This window comes from Raphanus sativus, chromosome 5, assembly GCF_000801105.2.
Source record: "Raphanus sativus cultivar WK10039 chromosome 5, ASM80110v3, whole genome shotgun sequence".
Taxonomy (NCBI): domain Eukaryota; kingdom Viridiplantae; phylum Streptophyta; class Magnoliopsida; order Brassicales; family Brassicaceae; genus Raphanus; species Raphanus sativus.
Genome location: NC_079515.1, coordinates 20,629,131 through 20,640,226, shown reverse-complemented (window position 1 = coordinate 20,640,226; position 11,096 = coordinate 20,629,131). Strand labels below are relative to the sequence as shown.

At 35.7% G+C, this 11,096-nt stretch overlaps 1 protein-coding gene across 4 annotated transcripts; it reads left to right on the top strand.

Annotated features, from left to right (window-relative positions):
* The first annotated feature begins 4,508 nt into the window (after positions 1 to 4,508).
* Positions 4,509 to 11,096, top strand: LOC108861471 (protein NETWORKED 1D). Of its 4 annotated transcripts, none has more exons than XM_056986130.1 (5): positions 4,509 to 4,828; positions 5,044 to 5,109; positions 5,240 to 5,460; positions 5,683 to 9,830; positions 10,018 to 11,096. In XM_056986130.1, the coding sequence occupies exons 3-5, from the start codon at positions 5,361 to 5,363 to the stop codon at positions 10,951 to 10,953; spliced, it is 5,184 nt and encodes a 1,727-aa protein (XP_056842110.1). In that variant the 5' UTR covers positions 4,509 to 4,828; positions 5,044 to 5,109; positions 5,240 to 5,360; the 3' UTR covers positions 10,954 to 11,096. The 4 variants fall into 4 exon arrangements, with proteins under 4 accessions (XP_056842110.1, XP_018490842.2, XP_056842111.1 ...); XM_018635340.2 differs by having other exon boundaries at positions 5,233 to 5,460; XM_056986131.1 differs by having other exon boundaries at positions 4,509 to 4,893.

Genomic DNA, 11,096 nt, shown 5'->3' with positions numbered 1-11,096 from the left:
TCATCAACTGTGTAGATAAAACGAAGCAAGGCGAGGGGTCTTTTAGTCATTTTGTGAGATTGATCTATTGAAAATAATGACGTGGCGCGGTTTTTAATGGGATTGGTCGTGGAATGGGATATGCGTCTGATGTTGCGCTTGCGTTGCGTCTCTACCCTCTCGACCCAACTTTATCCGTATGTTACTATGGGCTTCTATATTTCATAATGGGCCGGTTGTTAAAATGCATTAGAGGCTACAAAGGCTTTATTACAATTTTGTAATATTGTAAACTTTTGAATATTAATCGCAGTGATGTTATATCTATCTTATTAAATCAGAAACATTACAACTTCTTCTATGTAGATTTTAAAAATAGACCTCATATATTTAAATTTAATGTCTCATTCCTTATACATAATACGTACCATAGTCTAACTTTGTATTGATGTATCTCCTTAAATATAATTCCTTTTTTTGTCCATATTCCATATATAGTTTCACATTTATTATATGTCGATTTAAATAAGATAGATACTAAAAATACTAAAAATATTAATCTTCTTAGAATTACCCTATACAATTCATTTTAAATTGATCAGTATACTTCATTGGCCATATTGATTTTATTAGTACGAATAACATTAGGTAGATAAATCATAGACACATACATGAAGATTTGACTATTTTTTAACTACCTTGGACCTAATCTACTTTCTAAAACAAATAACACATAGCTTTATATATTGTATAGAATATAGTAATATTGTATAGTATTATACTTATACAATAATACTAAAAACAAACCAAACTGAAATATAATATATATCGAAAATGTTTTGAACCATTACAGACAAAATATATTAGACCTCAGTGATAAAATTCAATTTCAAATTATGTAATAGTTATTTTAAAAAATTAGACTTCGTAATGTACAAAAACATAAGTTTTATATCAAATTTTGTGTTACAATAAAAAGACATAACTCGCGCTTGTAAAATATTATTTTTACATACGAAAGACAGTTTTGGTATTGTTCTTTAAACAGAAAATTGAATTATACAAACTCGATACTACATAAAACTAAACAATACAGAATACATTTTAAAAATAAAACTCGTGCGGGTGCGCATGGCCTTTGCGAAAATCGTAGATATATATGTTTATATAATATATAAATATATTATGTTTCACATATTTTCATATAAATAATACCCCAATGTAAGTTTTGTATTATAAATATTGAAAATACAAAATATAGCACTATATATTTAAAATAATATATAAAAAATCTACTTTACATTATCATAAATTTTAAAAATCAAATTTAGTAATTAAACACATTGTTTATTTAAACACATTAGTACAGATTGTATTTATCAAAATTTTATATTAATACACTTGCAATCATGTATAACATTTAATACAAATAAAGATAAAAAAAGTTTGATTCCCGCTCGGTCGAGCGGGTCATGATCTAGTATTCTATTAATTCTTCAGCATGACCAATTGATATGAAGTTATGTCCAATTATTTATAATCTGTCTTTTAATCCACGATCTAATTCTATAAAAACAATCAGTTATGTTTTCCGGATACATAGATATGTCTTGGTTTTTAAACTGCCTTTTATTAACCATTTGTTATCACTTATTACATCACATTAAAAAGGAATTTACTGTATCAGTATGTTGTACTCCCTCCGTTTCAAATTATATGTCGTTCTAGAGCTAAATTTTTGTTTCAAAATAAGTGTCGTTTTCGGTTTTCAATGCAAAATTTATTGAAAATATTCTCTATTCTATTTTTATATTGGTCGATGTGTATTGGTAATAGTATTTTTATTTTGGATATATGTAAAATTAAATGTTTTCTTAATCTGTGTGCAAAGACTTAGAACGACAAATAATATGAAACGGAGGGAGTATTATACTATCTAATAATAAAACTTAACTAAATAAAAACCAGCCATCGATGTATAGTAACATAGATAACCGAAACGTATGCAATAATGGCCACGATATTAATATAGTCACCAGTTTCATTCTTCTAACCAAATTAACTCAGATCCAAAATGAATATGGACCATAATATTTAATACTATTAGAACATTTCAATGTATTGTCTTAACAACTGAAATACTTACATTAAACATCAAAAATATTTTATAAAATATAAACCATTAATGTAAATAGTATAGTTATTTTATTATATTTAATCAAGGGGTAAAAATTATTCATTTATTCATTATTATATTTAATCAATGTACATTTATTATATAATATGATTATATATCATACTGCTATATAATCATATAATTCATTATTCATTTTCTTTTTGGTAAAAATCATTATTCATTATTCATGCTACAATATAATAAGTAGCACTATAAACATAAGAATTTTTCATCCAACTATCAAATTTCAGTTCCATTCCGAACATCTAAACATTTAATAATTAGTGAAAATAAGTGCATTTTTGCAGCTATATTTATAGGTTCAGAAATATGAGAAAAAATTAGAGATTCAGAGATATAATTGGTTACAACCTGGATTTTATAAAAATTATATTTCTTAAAAAATATAAAATAAAAATATATCCTTTATTTTAAGAGTGTATCATAAATTTGGTTCAGTTATTTGAAAAAATCAATTTGCGGATGCGGGTTATGAGTATTTTATTCGGGGTGGGTGCGGGTTGTTAGATTTTGGATTGCGGGTATCCGCCGACCCGAAAAGTATTTAAAAAATAAAATAAAAAGAAAAGTAAACACTTTTTCAAAAATGTGGTAATTTAAAAACAATTTAAAGTTTTTAAAATATATTTTTAATTATAAATATAGTTTTATATTTTTATAATAATTAAATTAAATAATTATTTTAAAAAAAAATATAATCCATGGATATCCGCAAAATTAAATGGGGTGGGTCCCGGTATAAATTATTTTTTTTGCGGGTTGTGCAGGTTATATTTTTGACCAAAACAAAATTGAAACCCGCGGGTTGGCGGGTTCGACCGGCAATATACCGGATCAATTTTTAAATTGCTATTATTTAATAAAATACAAAGAAAAATACAAATATAATCACAAAGAAAAAATATAAAAATTAAATTAAAACAAAAAATATACCCGCCCTCTAAAGGGTGGATCAAAATCTAGTTATCCATTTTAAAATTTCACTTAGTCTGACTAGTTAATATTAGTTTATAGTTTCATTTAGGATCAACTTTGAATATCAGGCACATGGACTATGGAGGGATAATTTATTAAAAAAAATTCTGGAAATGATAATACAGATGATAAGTTTAGGAGCATGAAACCGTAGTGGAAATATTAAAATGTCAAATAAAGAACTATTAAAATGGTTGGTATGGATGGCTGTTGTTGATTTTTCTATTCATTTTTTTTTGTGTGTTTCTTTAGCATATAGTCTGCGTACAACCGACAAAAACAAAATGAAGAACAAACAGACCTTCCAATTAATTCAATATTACATGCATAGAATATGTTAGAAAAACGGTTGATACAGAGTCACGTTTTCAGTTTGGTTTACAAAATAAAGTAATCTTAACTATCTCGAAACGCCATGTAAATATGTATAACCTTTTATGATGCTTAGAAGTCAAATTATTTCCAACTGATGATGAATCATGTCTTGAATATAAATAGAATAGACAGCCGTCTTCGTTGGTTTGGTTGGTACAGAAAGAGATGGTATAAGTTGCGTCAAAGAAGTAATCCATCTTCTTTGTCAACAAATAAGTATTCCATCTTTAACACATAAGTATTCTCAGTTACAATCGTAATTTTAATCTGAACTGTAATGTCATCATATACTTCTTACCGTTATTTTCAAACCCACCAACCGCATCATCATTTTTTTTTTTTTGGAGAAATCGAACGCCAACTTTAGTTGCTCACATGAAATGATTGGAAAAGTTTGACACGCAAGATCCGAATAGAAAAAAAAAAAAAAGAAAAGATCCCAATAGAATAAGATCGAAAGGAACTAATATCCAACGTGGAGAAATGGCAGAGGGTGACACGGAAGTGGACCGAAAGCACACCGTCCAAGACCTCCCTGTCCTTGTCACTTATCACTCCGCCTCCCTACATATGCTTTATCAACAATTATGCCTCAATTTACAAGCTGTAAACAATTGGTGGGGGTATTTAACTATTTATCTTGGTATAACAAAAAGAATAAAAATGGCAATACTATTTTAAATTTATTTTTTTCACAACATATTATATCAAAGATATATTGGTTCTACTTCTAACAACTATTTAAAGCTTCTAACTATTATTATTCAGATATATAGTATTTTAAAGCAAGGAGATGCATTATTAAAAGAATAATTAGATATAGGAAAATATCAAGTGATAAAATATGTTTTGCATGAGGAAATGGAAAAAAATCTATTTTTTTTTTCAAAAAATACACGCCAGATCATGGAAGGATTAAATAATCAGTTTCCGGACATATGGCCCATAAAGGTTTTTAAAAAGTTAGATGCCAATCGCTTGGCAGCGAAGGTGATGATCCCAAAGGTTGCAAAGTCACGCAACTTCGAATAATAAAGTTTGAAATTAACAAAAAAAAAGGAAAAAACATTTTTGGAAACAGTAGAGGAGGGTGGTAGCGTCATTTCGAAGCTTCTCCGTAAGTCCACCGTACCTAACCAAAGATTCTTCATTACGTCAAAAGTTAGGAACAGAGCGGAAACGCCTGTAGAGAGAGAGAGAGAAGGAGAGATATTCAGCGGAAGAAGTTGAGCTGAGATACGAGGAGAAGAAGAAAGCGGAGGCTGATCCGAAGAACCTTTTAAAAAAACACTATTATTTCCGGTAATTGTCGCGATCTCTGCTCTCAGACCTGATTTCAGTACTGTTGGGTTAGATCAACAGCTTTGGTTAGTTTCTGTTTGGTCTAATTAGTACTATACTACGGTCGTTGTGGTTTCTCTTTGTGGATTTTGGTGTGATCATCTTATTAGAGCAGATCTCTCTCTCTCTCTTTTTCTTTTTTTGCTGATGATCAGGTTTGATATGTTTTTGACCAGGTTACTCCCGATTGCTTCGGACAGTGAAATATTTTTTTTTGTCTCGATTTGGCCTCCGTTGACTTGGTAATATTCGTTTCTATTTCTCTCCCTCTCTCTCTCTTTTTTTTTTGTTGTTGTCTATATATATGATTTATATATGATTGATTAATTCTTATGGAAGCTTAACCTCTTCTTTCGCTTCTTTAGTTTTTAGGATTCTTTCGGAGGAATTTGGCGTAGAGTTTTTGCACATTCTGGTTCAGGAGAGTGATTTAATATCATCGTCATAGTCTGGTGGTGGTGGTGGTGTGCGTGTAATTTTGCTTGTGAAAAAAATGGCTGCTGTTGCGAATTTTAACACTAAACGCTATTCTTGGTGGTGGGATAGTCACAATATCCCCAAGAACTCTAAATGGCTTCAGGATAATCTTACAGGTATGTTACTCACAGAGGCTGCTACTACTTCATCTTACTTAAAATGTTCTGTAAAAATTTGACTTTTTTAATGCGCCTTGATTGCTCAGTGACATATTGAGGCTTGATCATTTTCATCATATATTCATATGATGCAGAGTTCACAATAGTTTTTGTTTTGTATCACGCGGGTAACTTTGTATGCGGTTTTACTAACATTGTTTATTATTATTTTTTAAACAGATATGGATAGTAAAGTGAAGCAAATGATCAAAGTGATTGAAGAAGACGCAGATTCCTTTGCTAGGCGAGCAGAGATGTATTACAAAAAGCGTCCTGAGCTTATGAAACTGGTTGAAGAGTTTTATCGAGCTTATCGTGCTTTAGCTGAAAGATACGATCAGGCGACCGGTGTTCTTCGCCATGCTCAGCAGACTATGGCAGAAGCGTTCCCTAACCAAGACCACACCATGATGTTTGGTGAGGACTCACTCGTTGGTTCTTCCACAGAGGAGTTTGATCCACAAACGCCTGAGAGTTATCCTCCTATCCGAGCTCCGGTTTACCCCAGCGACTTGCAAAAGGATGCTCTGGGGATCTCTTCCTCTCATTTGAGTACCGTAAAGCGGAATATAGCCTTCATGGAAGATCCTCAGTCTGTGTATAACGGGAAAGGTTTGAGAATTGGAAAGGCAAGAAAAGGACTGGATTTCAATGATGTCGATGGAAACGGAAGAAACGCCAAGGTTCTTTCAGAGTCTGAACGCGCTAGCAAAGCTGAAGCTGAGATAGTGGCGCTAAAAGAGGCTCTTTCGAAAGTACAGGCTGAAAAGGAAGCTAACTTGGCTCAGTTTGATCAGAATTTGGAGAAACTGTCTAATCTTGAGACTGAGGTATCTCGTGCACAAGAGGACTCAAGGGGTTTTAACGAACGAGCCACAAGAGCCGAAGCTGAGGTTGAAACACTCAGAGAAACGCTCAGCAAAGTAGAGGTTGAAAAGGGAGCCAGCTTTCTTCAGTACCAGCAATGTCTACAAAACATAGCTGATTTGGAGGATCGCATTTCTCTAGCCCAGAAGGAGGCTGGAGATGTAGAAGAGCGAGCCAGCCAAGCTGAAGCCGAAGTTGTATCCTTGAAGCAAAGCCTTGTTCGATCAGAAACTGACAAGGAAGCTGCTCTTGTCCAGTACCGGCAGTGCTTGGAAACCATATCTAACCTGGAAGATAGGTTGCGCAAGGCTGAGGAAGATGCCAGGTTAATCAATCAAAGGGCAGAAAATGCTGATGGTGAAGTGGAAAGCTTGAAGCAAAAGGTCTCCAAATTGACTGAAGAAAACGAAGCTTATGAACTCCAATACCAACAGTGCCTGGAGACAATTGCGGATCTAAAGCTCAAGCTGTTTCATGCTCAAGAAGAAACCCAGAGGCTTAGCCGTGAAATAGAGGATGGGGTTGCCAAGTTAAAAGTTGCGGAGGAAAAATGTGTAGTGCTTGAGAGATCAAACAAAAATCTGCACTCTGAGCTGGATGGTTTATTGGAGAAACTGGGGAATCAAAGTCATGAACTCACGGAGAAACAGGAAGAGATGGGAAGATTGTGGACTACTGTGCAAGAAGAACACTTGCGTTTCATGGAGGCTGAGACCGCCTTTCAAACCCTGCAGCAACTGCACTCTCAGTCTCAGGAGGAGCTAAGCAGTTTGGCATTGGAACTGCAAAACAGGTCTCAGATCCTTGAAGATATGGAGGCCCGTAACATTGGTTTACAGGAGGAAGTCCAGGAAGCAAAAGATGAGAACAAATGCCTCAGTGAGCTCAATCTCTCTTCGGCTGCATCCATCAAAATTTTGCAGGAGGAGGTTTCAAGATTACGGGAGAAAATACAGGAACTTGAAGCAGAAGTTGAATTGAGAGTGGACCAGAGAAATGCTTTGCAGCAAGAAATATATTGTCTTAAAGAGGAACTAAGCCAGATAGGAAAGAAACACCAGTCCATGGTGGAACAGGTGGAGTTGGTTGGTTTGCATCCAGAAAGAGTTGGATCTTCTGTCAAGGAGTTGCAGGAGGAGAACTCAAAGCTTAAGGAAATAAAGGAAAGGGGAAGTATTGAAAAGGCTGCACTGCTTGAGAAGTTAGAGTTGATGGAAAATCTTGTTCAGAAAAATCTTGTTCTGGAGAACTCCATAGCAAATTTGAATTCTGAGCTGGAAACAATCAGAGGAAAGCTGAAGACAGTGGAGGAAGCTTGTGTGTCACTTGCAGAAGAGAAATCGGGTCTTCATTCTGAGAAGGACATGTTGATTTCCCGTTTGCAGAGTGCTACAGAAAACAGCAGGAAACTCTCTGAGGAAAACAGGTTACTGGAGAATTCTCTTTCTGATGCCAATGCAGAGCTTGAAGAACTCAAGTCAAATTTAAAAAGCCTAGAAGACTCATGCTACTTGCTGAATGATGAAAAGTCCAGTTTAGTTAATGAAAGAGAAAGCCTACTCTCTCATATGGATATAATGAGAAAAAGCATTGAAGATCTGGAGAAAGAACAAGCAGAGTTAAAAGTGAAACTTTTGGAGTTAGCAACCGAGAGGGAATGTTCTCTTCAGAAAATTGAAGAGCTGGGAGTGTCTCTAGATGCCAAAGACCGTGACCACGCTAGTTTTGTGCAGCTGTCTGAGAGTCAGATGAATGTCATGAAATCAAAGATCCATCATCTTCAAGATGAAAATCAACGCCAGGAGAGAGAGTATCAAGTAGAACTGGATCGAGCTCACGATGCCCATGTTGAGATTATTGTTCTGCAGAAATGTTTGCAGGACTGGCTTGAGAAGAGTTCCTCTCTCGTTGCTGAGAATCAGAAGATCAAAGAGGCTTCTCAACTGTTGGAAAAGCTAGTCTCTGAACTAGAACAGGGAAATGTTGGGAAACAAGTGCAGATTGAGTCCTCCATTAACTGCATTAAAACACTGAGAGCGGGGATTTTCCAGGTATTGATGAAGCTTGAAGTTATCCCATGTATAGATTCCGATGATGAGAACTCGCAAGACCAGAAAAACATGCATGACATATTGAGTAGACTTGATGAGATGCAAACTATGCTTTTGAAGGTTCAGAATGAAAACCAGCAGTCCGCTATTGAGAACCTCGTCCTAGTTGAATTTCTTCGGCAACTGAAATCAGAAGCTGTTGGCATTGCAGCAGGGAAGAAACTCCTTGAGAAAGAACTTGAATCTCAGCGTTGCCAGCTCTCCCTTTCGCAGGATGAGATCCAGAAACTTAGCTCCATGAATGGGGAATTGACCACAAAAGTTTATCAAGGAGTCAACAGAGAAGAAGTCTTGAAGGTGGAAGTTGAGGATTTGCAAAGGCAAGTCTTGCAACTTGGAAGTGACTACACCATTTTGCAGGGAGAGAATTACAAAACTTTGGAAGAGAAAATGTACTTGACAAAGTCTACACTGCGGTTAGAGGAGGAGAAACGTGAACTAGAAGAGGATATCTCTTTGCTTCTTTCCGAGGCTATATACCAAAGCAATCTCATTCTTCTTTTGGAGGATGTCGTTTTGGAAAAACTTTCAGAGGCGGTGAAACTAAACGAGGATTTGGACAGACTCAGTTTTGTTAAGAGTAAGCTCGAGGAAGAGGTAAGGGAGGTTGGTGATAAGTTAAAATCTGCAGAAACTGAGAACTTGCAGCTTAAAGGTTTGCTAGAGAAAACAGACACCGAGCTGCTCTCTGCTAGATCAGCCAATGATCAGTTGGAACAGGCAATTTCTGATGTGAAGAATCAACTGGTTCAGAAGGAGAAAGAACTTCTAGAAGCTATGCTTATGATCTCCATAGTGCAAAATGAAAAATCTGGATTATCCAAGGCAGTGGAGGATTTAGAATGTAAATACAAGGAAACTAAAGCAATAGAAGAAGATAAAGATAAGCAGGTTCTGAAACTCCGAGGAGATTACGATGAGCAGGTTAAGAAGAGCGGTCATGCCAACGAAGCTAATCTGAAACTGGAAGCTGAACTCGAAGGAATGAAAGTGGGGAAGGAAAAGCTGAACCAGGAGCTTTCCAAAGAGAAGAATGATGTTGAACTATGGGAGTCTCAAGCTTCAACATTGTTTGGAGATTTGCAGATTTCAGTTGTTCGTGAAACATTGCTTGAAGGGTTGATCCATGAGCTAGCGGAAGCCTACAAGAACCTTGAAAAAAGAAGCACATTAAAAGACGTGGAGGTTGACCAGCTTAAAGGAAGAGTGAGCAACTTAGAGGATGCGAATAAAGGACAAAACGATCTTATGAGAAAATATGTCCAAGCCATTATATTGTTGGAGGAGAGCATAGAATCTCTGGAAAAACATATTGACATGCCTCACGCATTCAAGAATGAACCAGCCAAGGTAAGTTAGCAAACTCTGCGTTTAATAATCGAACACTTCTATTGATCGTATTGAAGCGTTTAGATAGCTTTATTATTGGCGAAAGTCATCATGCCACTGAACTGATGTTGCATTTGTTATTTTTCTGTTAATTAAGAAATTTTCTTGTGGGAGAAGTAATCTTTTGTGGGTATGTATTTCATTTCAGGACACTGCTTCAATGGTGGATAACAACGAGGGTTTCTTAGAGCTTCAAGAAATATGTTTGAGAATCAAAGCTATTGAAGAGGCTGTAACCGAAAAGCTTGCAGTGCAAGAACTAAGAACAGCTGCCCGCAGAAGTGGAAGTCTGCAGAAACAGAACCATGAAATCTATCCAGAAGAAAACGAAATGATCACGAAAGATATCTTACTCGACCAGGTTTCTGATTGCTCGTCATATGGGATTAGTAAGAGAGACATTTTGAAGATAGAAGATGATCACAGTCTTGAGGTAAAGCCACAACACCCTCAAAAAGGTAAATCCATGTCTGAAGAGTCACTGGTCGTGGACAAACTAGAGGTCTCCGACAGGTTCACGGATCCAAACAAAGAAGTAAACAAGAGGAAAGTTCTCGAGAGACTTGATTCAGATTTACAGAAGCTCTCGAATCTTCATATAGCCGTAGAAGATTTGAAAAGCAAAGTGGAGAGAGAGGAGAGAAGCGAGAAAGAAAAGGAAGACGAGTACGAAACAGTGAAGGGACAGATCAATGAAGCAGAGGAAGCGTTAGAGAAACTTCTAAGCATCAACAGGAAACTGGTGACAAAAGTGGTGAGGGGATTTGAGATATCAGATGGAAGCAAGTCATCAATGGATCTTGATGAGGATGAGAACAGCAGAAGGAGGCGGATATCAGAACAAGCGAGGAGAGGATCAGAGAAGATTGGGAGGTTGCAGCTGGAGATACAGAGGTTACAGTTTTTGTTGCTGAAGCTGGAAGGAGAAAGAGAGAATCGAGCGAAAGCTAAGGTGTCGGATAGTAAAACGAGGACTCTTCTTAAGGACTATATCTATGGTGGAGTGAGAGGTGAGCGACGGAAGAGGATTAAAAAGCGGTTTGCGTTTTGTGGGTGTGTGCAGCAACCACCTCCATCTCCTTGATCGTTTTGAAACTTGTTAAAAGCATAATAATAGTATTCATGTGAATGAAAAGTGAGTTTGAGTTTAATATATGAATGACAAACACCTTTCTTAATATATGTTTTGCGTTTGGAAGATTTTAAAATAAATTTGTATATTGCATA